The 24,018-nt window shown below is 37.8% G+C and overlaps 1 protein-coding gene across 1 annotated transcript in view; it reads left to right on the forward strand.

Moving 5' to 3' along the window:
• Positions 1-24,018, forward strand: part of LOC103062782 (adhesion G protein-coupled receptor A3) — a 398,539-nt gene that overhangs the window by 303,490 nt on the left and 71,031 nt on the right. Inside the window, exons 13-14 of the mRNA XM_088128977.1 lie at positions 7,669-7,876; positions 8,739-8,947. Of these exons, the coding sequence (XP_087985103.1) occupies positions 7,669-7,876; positions 8,739-8,947 (417 nt within the window). The remainder of the gene's footprint in view (positions 1-7,668; positions 7,877-8,738; positions 8,948-24,018) is intronic.

Here is a 24,018-nt window from a genome sequence, read left to right on the forward strand (position 1 = left end):
GGCATTCCAAATGTATGTTGGAAATGTGAACAACATGAATGGATGGCTGGTGTGGGTCTTCCGGGCTGTGTGGTCGTGGTCTTGAAGTCTTGTTTCCACGACCACACGGCCCGGAAGACCCACACCAGCCATCGTATGCCGGCCGTGAAAGCCTTCGACAATACAACATGAATGGACATTCTATCATGCTTGGTGGACATGTAAAAAAGCTAAAAAAAAAATTTGAATTCAAATACACATTTGATTCAGAGGATTTTAAAGATTAATGTTCAATTGAAGCCAGAATTTTTCCTTTTAGGACTGATGGATACACAGTTAGAAAAGAGTCATGGAAGATTATTTCAGTATATGATTACTTCAGTGAGGCTATTATATACACAAAGATGGAAAGATTGGGCATTACCCACCATGGAGGAATGGTTGGTGAAATTGACAGAACTTGCTGAGATGGCCAAACTGACTTATTGGATTAGGGAAAGGTCATTATTGCCTACCATCCTTGATTCCATTTATCCTTATTTCTTCCACCCTGCTTTTGATCAGCCACAATGGGCATCATTCCTGCTGGTTACATCCCTCTTAGTTAATGGAATTTGTATATCTGGTTTGCAATCCTATACGCACTTACTTGGGAGTAAGTCTCAATAATCTCATTAGGATTTATTTTTAATAGGCGTTCCTAAAATTGCCCTGTATTTGGGTTAACCTGAGCACTCTTTTGAATGCATATGCAATCCAACCACAACTAGCAACATCCTAATCCCCTTTTGAAAAAGGAAACACAGTGAAATACTTAAATCTACTGACTTTTAAAAGAGACTTAGTCAGGCCTGTTGCAACAGCTTAGGATTTTAGTAATAATAAGATAGTTTGTTATCATGAAGGTTAGGTTGGCCCTTTGCTTAGTTTCATTTCAGAAGGAGTTAAGACTGCTTTTCCAGACAACTTCAAGGTAAAAGGGCCAATATAATAGAAGCAATTATATCAGGATGGCATTGTTTTTATTTAGTTCAGAAACTACATGAGGTGTTTTATTATGTTTTTAATTAACAACTTCTAATGAGTTAAAGGGGGGACGCAGTGGCGCAGCGGCTTAATGACGCTGAAAGTTGCTGGCCAGAAATGGTCGACGCTTCAGCGGTTCGAGTCCAGCCTTCGCGTTAGCAGGGTGAGCTCCTGTTTCCTCCCCAGTTCCTGTCAACCCAACAGTTCGAAAACTTACGTGAGTAGATAAATGGGGACTCTCACTCCGGTGGGAGGAAAAATGCTGGTGGCGCCTTGCAAAAAAGGAGTCGGGAGCAGTTGCCGGTAAGCGCGAAAAACCACACGCGCCCGAAAAGGGCGCAAAGCAACGGAAACCCCGCCTCCTGCGCTCGCCAGCTGGGCTCTGCCCTAGGAAGGAGGCTCTGGCAAACCACTTCCGAAAACAATTGCCTTGAAAACTGCAAGGACTCGTCCAAGCAGTCACTGCAGGGTCAGCAATGACTGAGCGCAGACAAAAAAAAAAAAAAATGAGTTAAGTGATAAGAACTGCCTAGAATCATGGGAGGGAGGGAGGAAAAGAAAGAACGTTTAAGTACCTAAAGCAACATGGGTAGTAAATAACCTAAGCAGTATGGATAGTACTTCTCAGTATTGAAGAATGGTGGTTATGTTATTGTAATTTTTCCTCCCTTCTTGGCATATCATCCCAGAATTATTGAAGATACATGTAACATAACATCCTCATGTGAGCAGGTGGGAGTAGATGTTCAAATCTTAGATATGTTACATCAGATTTCCTTGTAAGATATGAGAGGAAGTTACAGCAAACATTACTATCTATAATCAATAATGCTGCAGCGTGCAAATTATATTGCATATATGCTAATGCAAGTTACTTCCACTTTTACTGGATACTGACTTCTTTTCTATCTGCATTAAAAGAAGAAAACTATCTTTTTTTTTTCCTTTACCAATCACATTTTTCTTCAAGGGTATAAACATGTTTTTTTCAATAACATTTTATTAAACTTGCAAAACTGATAATATATAAAAACATTGCTTTCCCATGGAAGAAATATATTTTGCTCCCCATACTAAAAGCTGCTATCCCAGTACTAAAAGCCACAAGTTGAAAGATGCTCCAATTGACTTCCACAATGCTTAGAAGAACCATGAGTAGCACATGGGAAAAAACTCTAGTCCCCAAATATCTTTTTCCCTGATGAAAAATCCTGAAAATTGTAGCTGTGTTCTTGCATCTCACTAAGCCCTAATGCTGTTTTAGGTTTGTGGGATATCCAGACTCAAGCTATTTCAGCTTACCATCATCATTATCAAAATTGGCAGTTAAAACCCTAATTTACAACAATTAAAATATTATATAAAATTTATAGCATCAAATAGGGACTAAAGTAACAAAATAATAGCAAAGAAAAGCAGTGTTCGTAGGTTAAAAATCACAACAATATTATTATAAAAAGCAATGAGAAAATAAACATGTCTTTGCTAAAGATCAAAAGATGGTACCTGGTACCAGGCATAGCTCATTGAGAAGGATATTCAAAAGTTGCTGGGCAACCACTTGCCACATCTCACCAAGGGTGGGCACAGGAACCAAACTGTCTGAAGATTATTTTATGTTACATGGGAAGAAGCGTTCCTTCAGGTGTTGTGGTCCCAAGCCTTACCTGAAAAGCTTTATAGACTAAAACAACCACCTTAAACTGGGACAGGAAATGAACTGGAATCTAGCAAAATTCATTAAAAAATGATGTGACATGTTCATATTGTACAGTTCCTGAATTTTATATTTATTGAAGTTTCTCAACCATCCTCAAGGACAATCCCTTTTATGTATTTATTTATGTACCATATTTATATATGCCAACTTCCCACAAACCCCAATAGTTTACAAAAAATTGAGCATGAAATCTGTAAAACCAAACAAAATAAAGCATTATCTAATATCAGCATCCAAATAAGCAGTCATATCCCAAATCTTACTTTATTGAAATCTCTGTAGATGAGTCAGTTTTCACTGACTTCCTGAAAGCCATTAGGGCAGCATGATGTATTACAATAATCTAAGACAGATATTACCAGGGAACAGATTACCATTGTAAGACTATCTCTATCCAAATAGGTCCATTGCTGATGATTCAGCACTAATAGTACTTTCAAGTTGTCTGGATTAATCTTCAGTTTGTTGGCCCTCATCCAGTCCCTCATCATGGCCAGGCTGTGTTTCTTGCAGTTTCACTGCTTCACATGGATTTGATGAAGAAGTGAGATTGAGCTCAATTACTGATGGCACCTTACTCTAAATCCCTGAATGATCTCACTCAGTGGTTTCATGTAGATGTTAAACAGCATAGGGGGAAATGAAACTTTTGGGAACCCAAAAGGCTATAAGGTTAAGCAGAAATCCTTCAGTAGCACCTTTTGGATATAGCCATCTAGGTATGAGTTTAAAGCTGTTCCCCCTCAACCATTTGGGACAACCTCTCAAGAAGAATACCATGGTCAATAGTATCAAAGGCTTTGAAAGACCCAGGAGAATCAACATTTCATTTCCCCCATCTCTTTCGTGGCAAAGACCATTTAAACAGGGGACTAAGGCCTAAACACCAGTTGAAATGAATCTAGAAAATGTGTTTCGTCCAGGAGCGTCTGGATTCAATCAACCACTGCGTGCTTAATCCCAGGAAAGAATGTTGTCCACTGGCCTATAATTATATAGATCTTATGGATCCAATTATGAACTCTTCATGAGTAGTCTCACTATAGCCTTCTTTAAAGAAAGAAGGACCACTCCTCCTTATAAGGAAGAATTCATAATTGCTGGATTATACATTATTTATACATTTATAATGCATAATTTATAATCCATCTGAGCACCTTCTTCCTACTAAATGGAATGATCAACAGAGGCAAGAAGCAAGCATCATGTGGTTGGCTAATCTTGCCTGTGCACCTTCTCTATATCATCAGGCCTTAAAACTCAATCAGAGACATCTGATAAGATAAAACGTTCTGGACATCTCTACAAACTGAACTCTAAAATTCTAGAGTCTAAACATTTAATCAATGTTGCTATCTAAATGTGTAGCCAACATATCATAGTGAGCTACTGAGGGTTCTGTATAATCGGTAACTGGGCCAGATCCCAAAAGGCCACAAATCACTGAAAAAGCTCCACTGGGTGATACTGAGATGACACGAGGAGAAAAATGGCTGTTTTACCATAATCACTACAAAGCAGACTTGATAATGAGCTTTTACTAGTGTTCAGTCAGATGCAAGATGAGTTTTCCTTACTTGCTCTATTGCCTTCAGCTGAGATTTATACGAATTGAATGAATGGGCTTTGCACCATGGGAAAAGATGCTCAGGAGTTATTGTTTCAAGTATTCTCTTATTTCACAAAGCAGCCAAATTGTTGATAGAAATGCCAACCATACCAGCTGGAAAACTTCCTTGAGCCTCTGAAATACATTGGAATTGATAGGTGGACTATTCTGGCTCCATCCCTGCAGAGAACCACTGTAAGCCTAAATCCCAACAGGATGTGGTCTGACCATAACAAGGACAGATTAAAGTTCCCCACTTTCAGTCCACCATCCTTCAATCCAGCAGAAAAAAATAAATCTAGACTGTGACTTGCCACATGTCCAATAACATGGCCAATAACAAGTTAAGAGACACCTACAGAGGTCATGGTGGTTATGAAGTCCTGAGTAGTCTCAACCAAAGCAGACCCAGCATGGATGTTGAAGTCCTTCATAACTATCATTCTAGCAATCTTCAGTACCATGTCCAAGACAACCTTTGCCAGCTCAGGTAGGAAGACTCGATTAGCAAGATGGATGATATTGTTGATGGATAACCAACAAAATCCCCAGTCTTTCTGAATACCCAACACATGATACAAAATCTCAGGATTAGTACTTGAATGGACAGAAAGCCTTGAAAGTGAAAGATAATTCCTATTGTAACTTGGAGTTCTTGACTCTCCTACATGTTCTGGTGTTGTACCATACACTTAGCAACAGTACATGCAGACTAAGGGTAAGGCTACCATAGTGCTTCTGGGTGAGAGAGAGAAACAAGAAGAAAGGATGTTTCCTTTTACCTGCAATTATGCTAAATGGAATCCTCTCGTCCCTCCCATGATATTATTATAGAACTCTTCCAGGCACATATTGCAAAAAGCAGAAAAAGATGAGTATAGCTCTCACCCTCGGTCCAGTCCATAAATGGTTTCCCCCAAGGGGCAATTAATTCCCTTTGGTGTATCTACCTTTGGGGTTTTCCTGCAAGGGCTGGCCTGCCACAAGCAGCTTCATCATCTGTTCTGGGCTGGGTTAAATATCACATCGACTCCTTTGAAGGCCCCCAAGGGCAGATGAAACAACCAAGGAATGGGTAGACCATATTGGTTTTATGGACATTTGGGATCAATAGAACAAGCCTACTGACAAGCTGCTGCATCATGGTGGGCAGGACAGATAAATGTTAAACAGGTCTGGAGTGAAGATGAAGAAGGGGATACTTTAGCCAGCACCACACATCTACTGATTCCTGAAAGGTTTTTTGCTTAGCAAATTGCCTTATTGGCCCCCAGTACTTTAAACCAGGTTCTTCATGCTTTAGAACATCTGTCTTTCTGTATTCTTATTTCTGAATACTTTCTGCAGTCCTTCCAATTTCTGTATGACATAAACCTTTGTTCTGTTGCTTTTAGCTGAATAGTTCAGTTGTCCATTTATCAGCTGGTTTTTTGGCTCTTGACATGAACTTTGAATAAGTCAGTTGCTCGTCTTATTTTGATTATCTATAAAACAATAAGACATCCCCAGATTTTAGGTGAGGTAAGTTCACTCTTCATTGGAAGAGCTTATATGTACAAACCATCAGTAAGACTTAGAGTAGACGTATCTGTACACAAGAGAAAAAAATTGTAATAAAATCAAATTCAGTGAGGTCTCCATATTCAGAATATCTGTAGTCATGGATTCATGTTTTCATGGTAGTGGTGGCAAAATTTAACATACTAAACATTTGGCTACTGCTTGTTGCATTCACCCTGAGCGAAAGTGTGGCACACACATCTTCAGTCTCACAATGAGCATCCAAGTAGGATGGCTTGTGACTTTTGTGTGTTGTGTGTGTGTGTGTGTGTTAGGCTGCTCTAACTTGACTTTATGCATACATGTAAGTGTTTAGGCATCGATAGAGGCAATTTGGGTGAGAGTATAAATTTTGCAGAATTTTGTATTTTTGTGGGAAGTGTTGACATGTAACCACCATGAATATGGAGACCCAATTGTACATTCTGGTGTCTGTGGTTTAAAAAAAAGAAAGGAATTTTCTATAGCAGTAATAATCTTAAGTAATAGATACTTTCTGCCCTTCGGTGGTACCCTTGCTACCTGAGCTGAAATGCATTCTAATAGATCAGGGCCTTAAAAATAAGTGAGTGATGGCTACCCTCTTGGCTTCTAAGGAAAAAGTGCTCTGTGAATTACAACTCCAATAACTCAAGCTCTGATTTGCCCCCTTCTCCATGATGATAATTATATGTTCTCCCTATCATTGGCACGGAGCTTTCTTTATCTAAAACTGCTTGCTGGTTGCATATTATTTTATTTTACTGTAGCTGATATTTTTATATCATACATTGTACAACTGTAAAACTTTGGCGGGTTGAGTTGCTATTTTCAAAAAGATTCTGTCTTCTAAAATTGTGGGACAGTGTTGTACTACAGGTGCCGCATTTTACTACCAGAGAAATGAAGCCTACTCATTCTTCATGCTGCTGTTGTGTTTTTTAATACAAGAGCTTGTAAATCTCAGGGCAGTGTTTTGCTTTCTGTGTCTCCTGCCCTACTCTACAGTGCTTGCATACGTGTGTCTGGCCATAATGACAACAAGGTTACCGCTTGTGTAAGGGGAAGAACACTCACCTATTTGACGGGGAAATCCATTAATTTAATAATGCAAATCTGTACAGGTTGTTTCAGTAACCTAATAAGACATAAAGCAGTTACAACTCGGTCACATATTTTTGTCTTCTAATAGCCTGAATATTCCTTGCTTCTTCTAGTATGTTAGTGTTAAGAATATGTGATTTTACAATTCTGCATCAGGGAACTGAGTAATTTTTTAAAGGATGAAATCATAGTCCCACAAGAAATACACAACTGACTGCACTGCATACTTCAGTTTAGACCCATTCCTTGACGCAGTTTTAAATATGAATAAAATGCATTCCAGTCCCTTTTAATTACCCTTTCAAAAAGATACGTTTTACTGTAAGTTGTCTGATTCTGTTTTAAGTGAACAAGAAAACCTGGGAGAGGTTGTCTCTTTAAATCAGATCTGCAGTGTTGATGGACCCTCTAGCAGGCATGGTAAGAACCATTCTCACCTCTGCAGCAGGGAGCTTGACCATAAAGATTCTCACATTCAATCAAAACGTTTTCTGTTTTAATATGCACTGTACCAATCCTATTCCCATGGTTACAGCTCCTGCTCCTTTGGTTGCTTCTAGCATGTTGGAAAATTGAGGCAGAGCACATTTTCTCGTACAGGAGTTTAAAATATAATGAAAGCAGCCCTGTTGTGATTTGCATTTTAAATTCTCTCTCTCTCTCTCTCCCCCCCCCCCCCTTCATTGTACAGAATGCTGTGGCAATAGCTTCAGTTCATTTGCCACAGTCTGTCTTCTCCTCATCCGCAGCCTGGCAATCTGTTGATAACTCCTCTTGCAAGCTACAGTTTATTGCCTTTCGGAATGGAAAACTCTTCCCCAACCCTGCAAACTCGTCTCACCTTGCAGGTTATGGGAAGCACAAGATCATTGGCACACCCGTAGTCTTCATTAAAATAGGTAAGTGTTTTTGATTCTACAAGCTAAGCTATACGGGAGAGTATCTCGTAGAATGGTGCAGTGTAGCACGCAGGTATGCTGACGTGAGAATTACCTCTGCTCTAACAGAAATGTGGGTTTTTATTACCTGTGTCTTCGTATTTTAAAAAGAAACTTAAACAGCAGAGAAGCTTGGCAATTGTAAATATAGGATTCTCTTTCGTGGCTTGCTGAAGTTTATCAGAAAGTAAAAAAAAAAAAAAGATGATTGTGTGAAGAAGGGGGAGAGGGAATGTTGCTTTTTATTCCTAATTATAGTCATTGAAAGTCCGGATCCCAAAAAGATTGATAGCAGGGATGGGCTCAGTCCTGTTGCATGTATATTGATAGTCATCAGTGTACTTCTTGAAATGATAAATCTATAACAAGTGTTCTTATGGGTGAAATAATAGCTTAAATATTGCACTTTCTATGTAATATTCAGACCATGTTAAACATTTTATTATATCCTGAATTGGGTTCACATTTTAGAAGGTTATAATTTAAGCTTTGGACTATGAAATTGTCTCTGATGTTAATTCGGTCAAAGACATCCATTTCAATTTACTGTTGTTATTTGAAACAGTCATCCCTCATCATTTTTATTCAGGGCATTGAAGTAGCGCTCTTATTTGTAGATCAACTTAATAAAATGGCAATTATAGGCAATATTAACTAGTCCAAACTTTTGTACATTGCTTTTCTGCTGATAGACCAGGAGAGGGATTTTTGCTCTGTCTAATGTGTGCGTATGTGTACAAAATGTTACCGGCTTCTATACAGAGCATGTAGCAATAAAGCGTTTTCCACTTCATTGCTTTAATTCAGTTTGTTCCTTTGGCAGATGGGTGCAATATTGGAAACCTCGCCAGTCCTCTTATTATAACGCTGAAGCACTTTACCCAGGGCATAAACCCCATTGCAGTCTTTTGGGCTTTTGACCTTCTAGATGGACATGGAGGCTGGTGGGGAGAAGGGTGCCACATAATTAGCTCTGCAGACAATATTACCACTCTTCATAGTACTCACTTCGGTAACTTTGCAGTGCTAATGGTGAGTATATAACTTCACATATGTGTGTGTGTATGTGTGAATCTGCCTGCCTGTCTTTACTTAGCAGTATCTGGTTATTAATCTTGCATTCTGTTTAGTTTAGGGAATTAAATGAGAGTGACTTAAAAGAGCCAAACTCAATACTTGGTAATGCTCAACCTTATTACCTGCTAGCAGGCCTTGTTATAAATGCTTTAATGGAAAATGAAAGTTCCATCAAGAAACTAATGAAAGTAAATTTTCTATCTCTCTGTCTATCATCTATCTATCTATCTATCTATCTATCTATCTATCTATCTATCTATCTATCTGTGTATGTGTGTGTATATACATACACACATACACATATATATTCATTCCCCTTTACATCTCAAGAAGGGTTATCTTCTATACATCTAACGCTGTGTTGATCATACTAATTAATTGCTGGCTTACTGCAATATTGAATCATTAACAAATGGAAAAAACTAAGATTGCCTGCTTCACTAAACAAGGATTCTGTGGTCCTTTCTGACAGTTCTTGAAATTCAGGTCCCTGTGATGACGATAGCATTCTTTTTACTAAATGGCTGTTTGTAAAGAAAAAAAATATTTATGTGTACTGCTAACACAAAGGCTGCTGAGGTTTTTCCTCAGGCATATTTGCAGTTCACAATGCAGTTATTTAACAGTTTTATTAACTGGAAAGTTACCAGGGCAGACACAAAAGGCAGATTAAATTAGATAACATATCAACAGTGAAGTAAATGTAAATAGTGGATGAAACGTATGAGAGAGAATCACATTAGAAAACATTTTCTGCAGCCTACAGAAGGGTTACTCAGTCTCAGTAGCTATTTGAAAGGAAGTAGTGTTCAGTCATCTTTTCTCCCTAATGTTGAATCCAGCATTCATTCCAGTATATACTTGTGAAGAGAAAATGCTCCTTATGAGCACCACTGAAAGGTTCATACTTGAGTAAATAATGCAATGTGTGTGTGATGTGTATAGGACGGCAAAAAAACAGATGACAGGAATTGAAAGGACATGTGCAGAGAATACCAATCTGCTGCTGTCAGATGGAGCACAGATGTCAGCCAGTCATGGACCAAGTCAGTGACAACAAGTATCTAAATACCAATCTTGCTTTCTACTTTATTAAATGGAATGCCTTCAGTATTGCGTGACCCATTGGTGTTCACTTACTGCTTATTACATTCAAATGCCCCTAAAGATCCAGGGCTCCCACTTTAAAAAGTCCCACTTTTTAAGCATGTGAAACAAACAGAGCTAGATTTGAACATTTAGTTAACTCTTGATGGTGTAATGGGGAATACTGCTGTGGTTCCCCATCATCTTTTCCAAAAGTACCTGTTGATGCTGCAGATACCACACCCATTTTGGCTGACCAATTTGATATCATCAATGAGGTACTTAAAACTTTGTATTTATTTATAACTGGGAGAAACTTTTTCCTTCTTTTGTAGACTATCCGGAATAAATTGATGTTATCATATGTATTTCAATTTGCTGTTCATGTCATTTTGAGGGATGTAATGTTTTCTATTAATAGGACTTCACATAGTCGTGAATGAGTTAAAGACTGCAAGACTCACTGTGTAGTTTACTGTAATGTGTATTAATATATAACAAACAGCGTAACATTTTATTGACATGGATTTGACTTCATTGAACTAATGTAACCTGATTCCCCAAGCCTATGAAAACAAACCCATTGTTGAGATTTGAACAGATTTTCTGAAATTATCAGGAGAAACATTTAAAAAAGCATTATTAGTGGATGAATCAGATGCTAGTATAGCCTGGAGATTAAAGCAGGAGATATTAAAGCGGAAGATCTCAGTTGAAGTTGAATAAAAAGCACTGTAAAATATCCAGTGAAGACTGCCCTATCATTGTTGATTCTGTATATGTGTGTGTGTGTGTGCGTGTGTGTGTGTGTGTATCCCAGACTATTGTTTTATTCCATACGTATTTTTAATGCAAGTGGAAGGGCAATAAAACAACAATATATATGTTCAACTTGGGTACAAGTTGCTGTTTGTGTGAAGTATATTGGAATTCAGATAGTAAAATCTGTATTTCAGTCAATTGTGAAATACATTGGGTGTCCTTGAGCAAGTCACATTCTCTCAGCACAGGGGAAAGACTGTGGATCTGAAAGCATTGCATGCAGAAGGTTCCAGGTTCAAATCCTGCCTTCTCTAATTGTGCTAGGAGAAACTTCTTTCTGAAATCCTGGACTCTGTCTATAATTGTTGACATTTATTAGGTTAGATGGACCAATGGCCCGACTTAGGAAGAAGTAATCTCATCTGTCTTGCAAGGTTACTAAAGTGGTACATGAGATAAACTTCAAATATGTAAACAGGCCCTGGGGAATACAGCCTTCATTATAACAATACAAGTCTTTTTTGTGAGATGTTCTTTGTTGGACTGTATAGATTTATGTTGATATTCTTCCATTTAAAATAAAAATAATTGCAAAGCCCTGAATGATATGGAAGCCTTAAAAAATGAATGGGATAATATTGTGTTTAATGGTTAGCTGTAGTAAAGCCAGACACATTTGCAAGATGATTGTGGTTGTGAATGTAATTTATGTTATTGCAAATGTAACCCAACATTTGAGAAGTAAAGGCTCAAATTACCCCAGTTGTGTATTGAACTGTTGATGCAGTACCACGTTTATATTCATCATTCTACTTGACTGCTTTTTGGTAGCTGTGAAGCTTTTCCTGCAGGATGACGCTCCCTCAGAAAATTAAGAATTAGCAGTGTTCAAACGTTTAAAGGGTTGCTGTAGCCGTTGGAAAATAATTTATTTTGCCAAGAGTTCTGTTCAGATTAAAAGTTAGCAAAACAGCTTACCCACTTCAGCACAGTGTGGCTGAACAAAATACACCTCAGAACTTCCTATATCTATGAGAATCGTTTGGCTTAATAATTACTAGGGTGCCAATACTTACCGAATGTTGCACTGACATAGTGTACATTATGGAGGTGAGGGCCATCTGGCTGCAACCTCTGTCACCCCATTGATCACCAGGTTTGATTTGGCTGATCTAGCTGGCTAGGTGGGTGTCCCTTCCTCCCTCACTGCTTCATGTGTGTCCCTCCTGAACCTGCATGCTCAGTGGAAAAGAACAGCTATCCCAGATAGAAGGAATATACCAATCTTCAGTCAAGGGTATACGGTAGCTGTGCTTCCCTGCTAGAGCATCCAAACAAATAGTATGCGTTAGGGAAAAATAAAGTTCCAAAAAATTTATGTTTTAAGGCAGGGTGACAGTCAAGTCTTCAGGCTTTCTGAAAGTCAGCCATTGTCCTTGTTTCCTGTGAGAGACTGCAGGCAAATTCAAGTCTGAGAAATCCATTGATGCTGAAAGATCATTATACTGTCACCAATAGTTATAAAGAAACCTAAAGTCCTTTGACATTCCTGTGTTTTTTCACTGACAGTTTTCTCTGCATCCTTGCTCAGTAGGCCCTTTGCCTCTGCTTTCCTGTCTCATCCATCCTTGGGCCCATGCGCTTTTTAGGAAGAGGAAGTTACCACTCGACAGAGATGATTTTTGTACAATGAATTGCATGTGGCTGGAAGAAATTACTCCCAACTGGTGGGTTGCTCAAAATCTTGTAGTGGATATTAGGATAAGTGTGGCAGAAGATGGTTTTTAGGAGTTTTCCATTTAGAATCAAATGGAAAGGACTAGAATCAAATCAGTAAGTTCAGAAATGATACGATTATAAATCATTTGCCGCTTTATTTTATTTCATTTTTTATGTTTGCAGTTTGCCCTCCTTTCCTATAGATTGTCTGGGTATGTAAGAAAGACACATAGATGCTCAATTTGTACCTGAAAAGCAGTAGATACTAAAATTCAGTTGCTCACAATCTGAAGTAGACAAAAAGTTTTAGTACTAAATAAAACATGGGGTTTTAGTTTAGAAAAATAAGCCTCAGATAAGCAGATAAAGTGCTTTACCCAAGATGTGAGGGTGGGAAGATGAAAACTAGTTGAAGAGAAAACTCTGATAATTTAAGCATATGAACCAAATGGAAGATGAAAAAGACAGGAAAGCTGTAGTAAAAACAAAGGGTATAGATGAAGAGGGAGGATTTTAAATATATGTATGGAAGCCATATAGTGAATATGGGAGAAATAGATCTTCACTGAAGAGATAAGGCTGAAGGTGTTCCTGAATGAGATACGTAAGGGAAAAATGATGTTATTGAGGTAGTTGTATTGCTCTAATTGATAAACACAACATGAGCTAAAAGGCCTATATGTATAATGTCAAGAACCAGTATCATATGTCTGCTATGTAGCAGTAGCAGGTCCTTGTAGCCTGTTGTTCCTTGAGTAGTTTGAAGGTCTTTGGTTATGATAGCAAGATATAGGAGAAGTTGTAGCTCAGAAGGTCCCCAAATAATTGTTAAGATTTGCCTGTTCATCCAAATCCATAAGCTGTTTGTTTGTGTGTTTCTTAAATGTTGTTCTCTATCTATCCTAAAAGAAAATTTTAGAAGTTGAATCTCTAAAATGTCAGGTGATACTCCATTATTTTTTTTTTAATAGCTGGAGAAGTTATAGATTGTTTTGTTTTTGAAAATATCTAGTTTTGGAGAGTTGTTGATAACACTGGCTCTGTGTACATTGAACATTTAAAACAATATTTCCAGTATTGATGTTGAATGTCCACCAAACACCAAACGTCCATCAATTATTGCAGTCGGGTACAAAGTATAGTATTCTCTAGTCTCTAGAGAAAGGAAGATCAATCAGAACTAGGAAATAGAGAGAATGAAACTAATGCCAAGCAAAGATTTTAAGTACTGAAAATAGAGTGCCTAAGTACATGACATGGAGTTGTTATTCCATCACAGGTCCAGGAGGCTAAAATAATTTATTTCTTTACAAAAAATATATTCTTCTTAGTTTGTGAGATATTGTGGGGAGACTGGGAAGTAATAGAAGGAATGTTAGACATAAACAACCAAAAGATAGGAGGCAGGTCTGTTGGTAGGGTATCTCATAAATAGCAACTTGGTCCATGTGATGAAAAACCTGGGAAGAAACAATTCAGAATATTCTGAGATATTCCACTTTAATAAATTCACTAATAAAGGAGGTTGAGAAATTCCTCTTACAATTCCAAAGTTCTATATTTACCCTAATATTAGCATTATATATACCTTTTTGAAGTCCATGTCATTATTGCTTCCTTGATTTTGCCCAGTTGTGTGGGACTTTACATAGTTATCTATTGTGTTATAAGGTACACCAGAACCTTCTCCCTCTTGATTGTCCATCCCAAATAGAATGGCATCAGATTTACTGTCATCTTACTTCCTGGGACTAAGTGTTGAAAGGAAGAGTCAAGGGGCAAGGTTGACTATTGGGGGTTATTAATGTCACCTACCATAATGTCCATGGGACTGGGTAATTCATTATTTATTCATGTATTGAATCAATTGTTATGATCAGGATTGTCTGTAGCAAAATAATAATTTTAAACATAGTATAATGTATTAAAATGTAAAAAAAAAAAGTGATGCCAATCACAGGTAAATCAGAAGACTTAAAATGCCTGCAGAACAGCTCTATTTTAAGGCCTTCCAGAAAGATGCCAGGGTAGGTACTACCCAAACTTATGGGAGTGGGGAGAAGGCTGCCCTTGGGCCCCCGTTCTGCCATTTCATGAGTAGGGGACTCTAAACCTTTCCACCTGGGACAAGTGTATTGGAAAGGTCCACCTACAATTCACTTCAGATTGTTCAAAATTTTCTATCGTGCTCTGCTCCACAGGATTCCATTGTTGCTTTTTAGACGAGCTCTGACCAGGATGAATACTGATAGCTAGATTATGTATGATACAGATAATGTCTATATGTCTGTCAGAAGCACTTGTGACATTTCATCTTGCTTTCAAATACAAAACAGAGCCCAACATTGGATTATGCAGATAGGAGCTGGCCTAATTCTCAATAAGCTATTATTATTCTGAATATGAATCTTTAAAGAAAATCAAACACTCAGTAGATATGAAAGCTTTACATTTTCTTTTAAAAACCCAGTGTTTTATTTCACAAAAACTTATGAGTAGTCATGCTGGAATTGCTCATGTATTATTTTACACTGGGGCCACAATCCTTTCAATTTTGGCCTGCTTCCACACATTGTTTTTTTTAAGCAATTTTTAAAAATTCCCTATTTGATCACCCAAAGTTACTCATAATTTCTGTTAGACTAGAGTGCACTTTTATCCCAAATATCCATTTGATCATAGATAGGTCACCTATTGTGCCCCATCCCCACGCCATTGACCCTAGATTACTGAAGAATTGCTCCCTGCTGCAGTAGATGTACTAGATGCAACATGCAGTTCAGTGTCCTGATTCACTACATTGCATTTCCTCTTAATAAGGGATGGAGCCCAGCCAAAACTATTTGGAATGGTTCATTAAACTACAAAGAGCTCAGGACAGAGCAAGTTATCTCAACCAATACCTCACTGGAGGCAGCTTTGCATTATGTTTTTAGTTGGCTTCCTTCACCTCTGAACTTTAAAGGAGAATATAGGTTTATTGAAGTAAAAGTATTATGATTCATCATGATTTGCTAAGTATTGCTTGTCTCACAGTGGGTGGTAGAGAAACTAGAATCTAGTTTGCACATTTTCATTCTTGTGGTTGCAGTGTTTCCCATCTTGGCAACTTCAAGATATGTGTGCTTCAATTCCTAGAATCCCCAGCAATGGTTATGCTGGCTGGGGTATTCTGAGAGTTGGAATTCTCACAAATTTTTAAAAAATGAGAAACATTACTCTACAGGAATTTGGAATTCCAACAGATAAGCACATCAATGTGGAGAAGAATAAATTAGAGCATTAGGGAGATGTAAGTTAAACATCTTGTCATGCAGGGAAAGCAGGAGATGTATTAGGTACTCAAAAGAAGAGTATGATTGGAGTTGAAGGAGGAAATACGAAATGATGGGAATAAGGAGAGTTAACAAAAATAGCAGCAGACAAATTCAGTGGAAGTATTTAATAACAAAACAAGTATTGAAATTAATCTATCAATAGAAGAGAATATGTGTAGCTCAGGATTGAACTGTGGAGGCCTTGGGGTTCTCTGAACTTGGTTGTTTTCTTGCAAACGTTTCATTACCTGGCTAGGTAACATCTTCAGTGCTAGAATGGAATGAGGTTTGCTCTCTGTTTATATACAGTGACATGCCCTGCCAGACATTGTAATTAGCAATACAGGTAGTCCTCCTTTATTAACTGGCTGGTTTAGCAACCATTCAAAGTTACGACAGTTAAACAAACAGCTTTGTGACCAATCCTTTCATTTATGGCTGTCACAGCATCCTGCGATCATGTGATCGCCATTCAGGTGCTTCACAACTGGTGTGCATTTACAACTGTTGCAGCATCCCACAGTCACATGATTGCCATTTACGAGCTTCACAATGTCTTCCAACAAGCAGAATTAATGAAGAACACGGAAGTGAAATCGCAGATTGCGATCATGTCTTGCTTAACAACCGTGGTGATTTACTTAATGATGGAAGTGGAAGTGACATAAATCCAGCAAAGTCACATGATTCTTTGCTTAGCAACCATGGCACCTAGCAATGGAGTTGACAGTCCCAATTATGGTCGGTAAACAAGGATTACCTGTACAAAAAATGGCCTAAGGATTTCAGAATAACTGCAAATTGTATCTAATGGTGACTGTGCCTTTGTGGGAAGTATTTAACCTTGTGCATGGTGATTTTTCACAATCAGCCCCAGATAAGCTTCCTGAGGACACTCAAGAACAGAATTGAACATAATACATAGAGCTTTAGTAAATAACATATTTGGCAAGAATTGTGTGCCCTGGCTTGCTTGCCTGAAAGAAAAAGCTGTTATAGATACAAACCTATGACATAGTTATTTAAAGGAAAAAAATACATATCTGCCATACTTTAATGTTACTTGATTTGATGAAGTAGAAACAGGAACCACGTTTAAGGCATGACAGGTATAGTTCAAACAATATCTTCAAAATTTAGCTCTACACAATTAGTTCGGTATACAGTAAATCTCTTCTGTAGTGGATCTGTGTGCCATTGGTTTTCTTCAGACACTCATATTGTTATTTACTAAGCAAAGCTGCACAAACAGCTTTTCCTGTTTACTCAGGTCTTTCATTTCTGCCCCTCCATGAACTGTATTTAAACCAGATAATCTCTTACTAGCCATCATTTCCCATGAACTAGGAAAGTATGGTTACCAGTTTCAGTCTGAGTTTGTTTTCAATAGCCTGTTTTCCCAGTATGAACAACAGAGAGAATGATGTTTAATTAATACATTCTGATTTAATTATTAAGTGTTGGCAAAGGAAGAGCAAAAGAAGGCTTGTGCATATCTCTGCCTCATCTCCTGAGATATGGTCATCTAAACATCGACATTATTATATTATCTGGCAAAGAAAAGTACAACTTTGTTTTCCGGAGGACAAGCAAGACATTCTGTAGAAAAGAACAGCTTCCTGCAACACTTCAAGAAACCAAGGTGTTCATGTGTAGTACTCTGCTTCACCTGGTTTATGTCCAGTGAAAGTGTTTGTAATTATTTATCCCTCTCCATCTTTTATTTCTTCCCCTCTCTGTTTCTTGATTCATTACTCAGATGTTTACTCTGGGTGTCCTCCCACTGTCTTTTACTTTATGACACAAATATCCATATACAGTTTTCTCTAATTACAGCTTTTCCTACATGAGACAACTTTTCCCTCAGAGAAGAAGCTAAATACCCTTTGTTATTTGATAAAATTTACTAAGTACTTGAACAGAATAATTCCACTGGAGAGGATGATAGAATTATTGTTTTCTGCTTTGTCCAATGCTCCTTTTTTTAAAAAAAAAAAAAGTTCTTACTAATACTTGGAGCCATGCTAAATCTTTATTCTTCGTGGTTCCTTCTTCTACAAAGGCAGATTACCTTGCCAGTTACTAATATTCATGACCTATAGATTCTCCTCTAGGAGATAACATCTGAACGCTGCCTTGTTCAAATGTGCTGATGTGCAATTGCACTCTTTTGCATTCTGTGTAAAAAAAGTCTTTGCTTGCTTTTTCTCTTGGGACAGCATGGGAGAGGCTGACAGATCAATAAGATTTAATTATCATTAAAATAGAGACAAGATTCATTTATCATGTATCAGTAACAAAGTCAGTTTCTTACGTACCAAATGAAATCGAGGATATTTTATAACGTCATAACACATTGCAGGAGTGTAGCGTACAGTTTCATTGCTTAGTATATGTCATATCAAACTAAGCTTAAAATATGGCTGGTTTAAAATAAAAAGTGCCTTTAAAAACATGATTATTGATGACCCTTAGTAAAAATGGTTATACTGAGGAAGGCATAGAGCATTTGCTTTCATAGGAATATTTGAGCATGACATAGTAAGTTGACATTTATATATATTTTTGCATACAGCTAAATGCCCAGTGTGTATTGAAACGGGGTTCTATAAATGAAAATTATTTCTTCTTGCTGCTTTGTGTGTTATCTCTCCCTAGCATATGTAATACATCCATTGTCGTTTTCAGTAGCCTTACTTTGTTACAGGAACAGGTGCAGAAATATTAAGGAAGTGTTACATTAGGTGCCCCTTCCTCCTTCTCCTCTCCCAGCAATCAGCTTCTCAGGCAGCAGCACTGATAATGAACAGTAAGGTTACCATACCTAGTGAGCCCCATGTGCTTATGTTTCTGAAGATAGGTGCTACCCTGTGCCTCTTTCTAAGTATTCATCAAGCACAAGTGTCATCGTAATCAAATGCTGGGCTTTTAATTAAAATTATGCACAATGCCTTCTAAAGGTTCTCCAGAATAAAACTGATTCACAGATTCTTAGAGTAGAGGCAAGGAAACAATCTAATGGCCCCTAGAATTCAAAGCTTAATTTGTAAAGACCAAGACAGACAGTCCCTGCTTCTTTCCCCTACACGCATACACTCATACATACACACACACACACACACACACACACACAAGGACTTTTTTTTGATAAGCGACATTTACTGCAGCATTGCAAATTCCTATGGTAGGAAAGCTTACAAGATGAGAGTGCAAGATGAGAGCTTGTTTGTGCTAGCCAGATGTGTCAAGCCATTTCTAAAACAAATTACAGACAGCTTATTATCCATAAATAGAAATGACTGGCAGCATCTTATATTGGTTAAAAATGTAGTGTGAACAAGGTGCAGTGTTCATTTGGCAGTATGATGAAATCAACCATATTCAAAAATATATCCAAAGTATGCATTTTTCTGATCTTCTGTGGTCCCATCCCATTTTCTCTCTTCAGAAGCTGATTTGATTTATTTTCATCTTTTCCCCTGGAAGATCCTGCAAGAGGAATGCTGGCTCAACAGCTTAACTCTCCCCCTCAGTAACTGAGGCTAATTGAGCAGGGGTTCAGGTTTCATCTGCTCTTTGGCAGGGGATGAGCAAGGAGCAAAGTGTAGAACTGTTTTGTTTTTATGTTTTCCTTTTGTGTGAAGTGGGAACGAGGGATCTTTATTTCTGCAGGGCTTGCAGCAGCTAAGGATGGAGCACTTTCATAGCATCCCCCAAAATAGCTGCCAGAAACACTGAGTCCTGGTTAAAAGGATGTTGGAATAGAGTTGTTTTAACCATTTTGTAAAATGCAAAGAGGGAAGGGGCTGCTTGAACCTCTGGAGGCAAAGAATTCCATAGTATAGGAGCAGCAACACAGAAGGCCTGCTGCCTGATCCAGGTGCCCTCACTTAGTGTGGAGATTCTAAGCAGGTTTTCTTGGGATGTTCATACTGGACTTGACAAGGCAGCACCTGATGTAAGCCAATGCTGTGCCTTTTAGGGCTTTATGGGTTATCACCAGCACTTTGAATTGGGCCCGGATTTCTTCTGGTGTCCAGTGCAGTGTTTTTATTAGTAGTGTTACTTTACTATGGAGGAACTGTCCTGTCAACAATCTGGCTGCCACATTTTGGACCAGTTGCAACTCCTGGTTCATCTCCAAAGGTGGCCCTGTGTAGAGTGGGTTACAGTAATTCAAAAGAACGGTGATAAAAGCAAGAGCTGTTGTCACCAAGCCATCCTGGTCTAGGTAGGGTCATAATTAGTACACCAGCTGAAGCTGGGCAAAGGCTTTCCTTCCCATGGTCTCCAGCTGATGCTTAAGCAGTAGTAATGAGGATTCACAGATTGTGAAGCAACTAGTGTTTTGGGGTGTTCCCCATCCTGAGTTAATGATTAGGGCCAATGTTCCTGGATGTTTATTAATGAAAAGCAATCCAGCTGTCTGCAGGTCATGACTTTTGTTTAAATAAAAATTTTATTCAGAATTTTGATTGCAATAGTAAAAACTAATATAAACTAAACTTAGAGAAAGAAGAGAAGAGAAGAGAAGAGAAGAGAAGAGAAGAGAAGAGAAGAGAAGAGAAGAGAAGAGAAGAGAAGAGAAGAGAAAAAAAGAAGCATGAGAAAAAAGAAAAAGACGGAAGAAAAAGAAAAGAAAGAATATAATAAAGAAACAAAATATATCAAGAAGTGATTTCAACTTCCATCACAAGTATAAACAAATATAGTAACTCTTCACCCCCTATAAGATTACAGATATCTCTTCATCTCCTATCCCATCCTTTATATATAAGCAAATCCATAAAACATCAACTTTTCAATCCTAGTATCAGCAAAAAGTCCATGAAGGGTTGCCAGAACTTTGCAAAAAAAGGTCTTATTTTAACGCAGGTCATCATGACCTTCTGAAAAAAGATAAATATAGTAAAAATGAATTTTACTTTTAGACTGATTTGTCTACTTAGAGATACTCCTACCTTATTCCCTTTACATTATTTCAAACAGGTTGGTATAATATTAATTTTATTTTTATGAGGAGGACAAATCCCTAGATTGTCTTTATTTAAATTATGGTGATCGTATGATGATGGGTCTTCTATACTTTCCTGACTTTCAGTTTTATCATTGTGTGTACATTCTGAGTTCAATTTCTTTATGGAATGAAAAGTGATCAATTCTTTAAAAAAACTCTATGGATACAATTAGAAAATTTGTTAGGTATCTCCTTTGATATCATAGCAGCCTCTTGGTTCTATCTTTAGTCATAGCTGTCTTGTATTTCCCGTATTCAGGATTGCAAGGCCCATTTGGAAGATGCTGGTATAATCTTGATTCTTATTCATGTGATAGACTCACACTTTGGGATAACCCAGTTTAAGTGTGGTTTCATATATTTATTTAGGGTTTTGTGGGGGGGGGGTTTGTTTGCAGAAACAGTAATGGACAATTGAAGGAATTAATTATTCAGCTTATTGCTAATCAAGTTTTTGAAACATTTGAGTTATTGTGAGTGTAATCTGGATTGCTCAAAATAGCAAAATTGTAGTATGTTGGTCCAGATGCATTAGCAGCATATAAAACTTCCGAAATTATTAGGAAGTATTAGAATGTGCTTTACACGATTCTCTGTCTACATATTTTTTATAAACAAGTTAAGTTTATCATAAAGGTATTAGTTATTTCATGAACTCTGGGAAAATGAATACTGTTTATCAACAAATCAATAGCTAAGGGTCTTAAAGAATGTTAAGTATAGTACTTATGATGTTAAAATGAGATTAATTCAAACAAAGATACTTTTTTCATTTATCTGTCTCCCCAGAGAATATTTTAAAAGCCCAAGGCTTTAACAGAGCTAACCATTATGTTGAAATGTAAACTGGATAAAGAGACTCTTACTCAAGTATAATACGGGCTTTACTTATTGTTCCCTGGTTTTTACTTAATATCCATACAGTTTGTTAATATTGTGTTAAAAATGAGAATATACTTTTGAATTATGTACCAGGGATTTGGCATGATATGAAGAATTACAAATCTATCAAGTGCAGGGAAGAGGCAACAAAGAAACAAAAAAAAATGTTCAGTGGAAAGATAGAGCAATCCCAGATTTATACTCTTGGATGATGATGATGATGATGATGATGATGATTTTATTTCATCTTTTTTATATATAACTCAAGGGGGTGAATATACCTAATACTCCTGCCTCATATGATGAGATGAGATGAGATGAGATGAGATGAGATGAGATGAGATGAGATGAGATGAGATGAGATGAGATCATTTTTTTAAGCTGTCTGGAAAGTTTGTTCGGTTTTAGTTCATGTGATTGAGTTTTAATTATTTGTGTAAATAGTAGGCTGAATGATTGCATGCTATAAAATATGCTCTTGTTTATTCTTTTTTCTGTATTTGTTTTGGTATTTTGGAGGGGCCGGCCTTCCTTCCTTCCTTCCTTCCTTCCTTCCTTCCTTCCTTCCTTCCTTCCTTCCAACAAGTATTTAAAAATGGGTCAGAATGTTTTTTAGGAATTGAGGAGTAGAAACAGACGTGTGATCAGATTGCCCTAAAAATGCCCTACTGATGGCCCTACTTTCAAAAAGCTTGCATTAAATATTAATATGTGGGAGCATAAAAAAAATCAGTGCATTGTTACTTCAGATGCACTCACTGGCAACACTGAATAGTAACTCCCATTTGTGATGACAGCTGTTACAGGGCAGTCATTTAACCTAATTCATACAACATGCTGTTCATGTGTAAAGCTGTGAAACATCACAATATGATAAATAAAGTGATTATGTATATAATCTCCACATGCACACACAGACAAACATCCCCCAATATAAAGGGGGAAAACATCCTAATCTGAAAACCTCACAAAGTGAGAAAATGCAGCTTGGCATAATATTTGCAAGTAATGGGAGGTAGACTAAATGGATGCATCAACAACACTATATAATTAATAGGAGCACATGAGAATTTAGATGACTTCTGGGACTTCATAAAGCAAAAGCCTCCCATGCTAATGCCCACTATACATCTGTAAATTTAACAGCTTGACAGAAGCAAAGCAAGCAGGAAGGGAGCAACGCTGTGCAATCTCTGGCTGCAGTGAAAGCGTATAGCTGGACGGCTGCCTTCACTTTTTAGCATTAGCCCAAAGAACATCCTTAAGAAGGGGTTAGGGGAGAACCCCACTAAAGCCTTGTCTCCATGTGTAGCTTCATTGTTTCCCCTTGATCACACAACACCGGCTTCGTCCAGTTTTCTGTTAAGAATCAAACTGCTCTTTTGTCGTCAGTCTGTGTCCTAGATTAGAAGTGATTTTTCCTGTTTAAACTAACAGGGTTACTCCATAACAGCAAGATATACACAACCCGTGCTGCTTCTCAACCCATTTGGAAGAACCTATGTCAGTTGTCCTGTTTTTGTGCATTGCCACAGGTGTGGGTATATCCAGAGCTGTGGCTTTGCTCTTTCCTTTGGTCACCATCAGCATCCACCAGTGCCATTTCTCTTCCAGTGTTTACTTCTTAGGATCCCTGCTCCTGCCCTTTAAAAAAAGTCATAGCTATCAAAATTTTCCCAACCAGCTTCTCCTTCTCCCTACCCCAACATTCATCCATCACCCATCTGCAGACCACCTAGGAAAGGGATGGTTTTATACAGCTATTAGGTGCAGAGTTGAGGAATACTAAAGAGAAGAGAACTAATTCCAAATACCCAAGGTCTACTTATCAGTGCCAATAGTTTTCCTCAATGCAATCTAATGAGCTTCATCTTCTACCTCTGGGTTCTAATTTTTGACCCACACAAATTATCATGAGCCCCTAAAAATATGATGAGCAAAAGAGGAAAGAGACGATATGGTGTTGTGGTTAAGGTGTTGGACTAGTAGGGAGGCCCAGGTTCTAGTCCACTGAGTGATTGGGGACCAGTAACTCTCTCAGCCCAACCTACCTTACAGAATTGTTGGGAAAATAGAAGGAAGGAGCACTATCCATGCTGGATGAAAGACAAGATAGAAATCTAATACATTAATAAACAGACCGAAGGTGGAGACAGATTTGCACAAGGGTCAGATGGTGGAAGGCTGAAATGGTGTCAAGGTAGATGCAGAACTCTGATTTGTATACAGTATGTTTCTTTCAG

The sequence above is a fragment of the Python bivittatus genome, unplaced genomic scaffold (genome assembly GCF_059951505.1).
Source record: "Python bivittatus isolate LINGU-HERP-01145 unplaced genomic scaffold, Pbiv_v1 ctg000780_np1212, whole genome shotgun sequence".
Classification (NCBI taxonomy): domain Eukaryota; kingdom Metazoa; phylum Chordata; class Lepidosauria; order Squamata; family Pythonidae; genus Python; species Python bivittatus.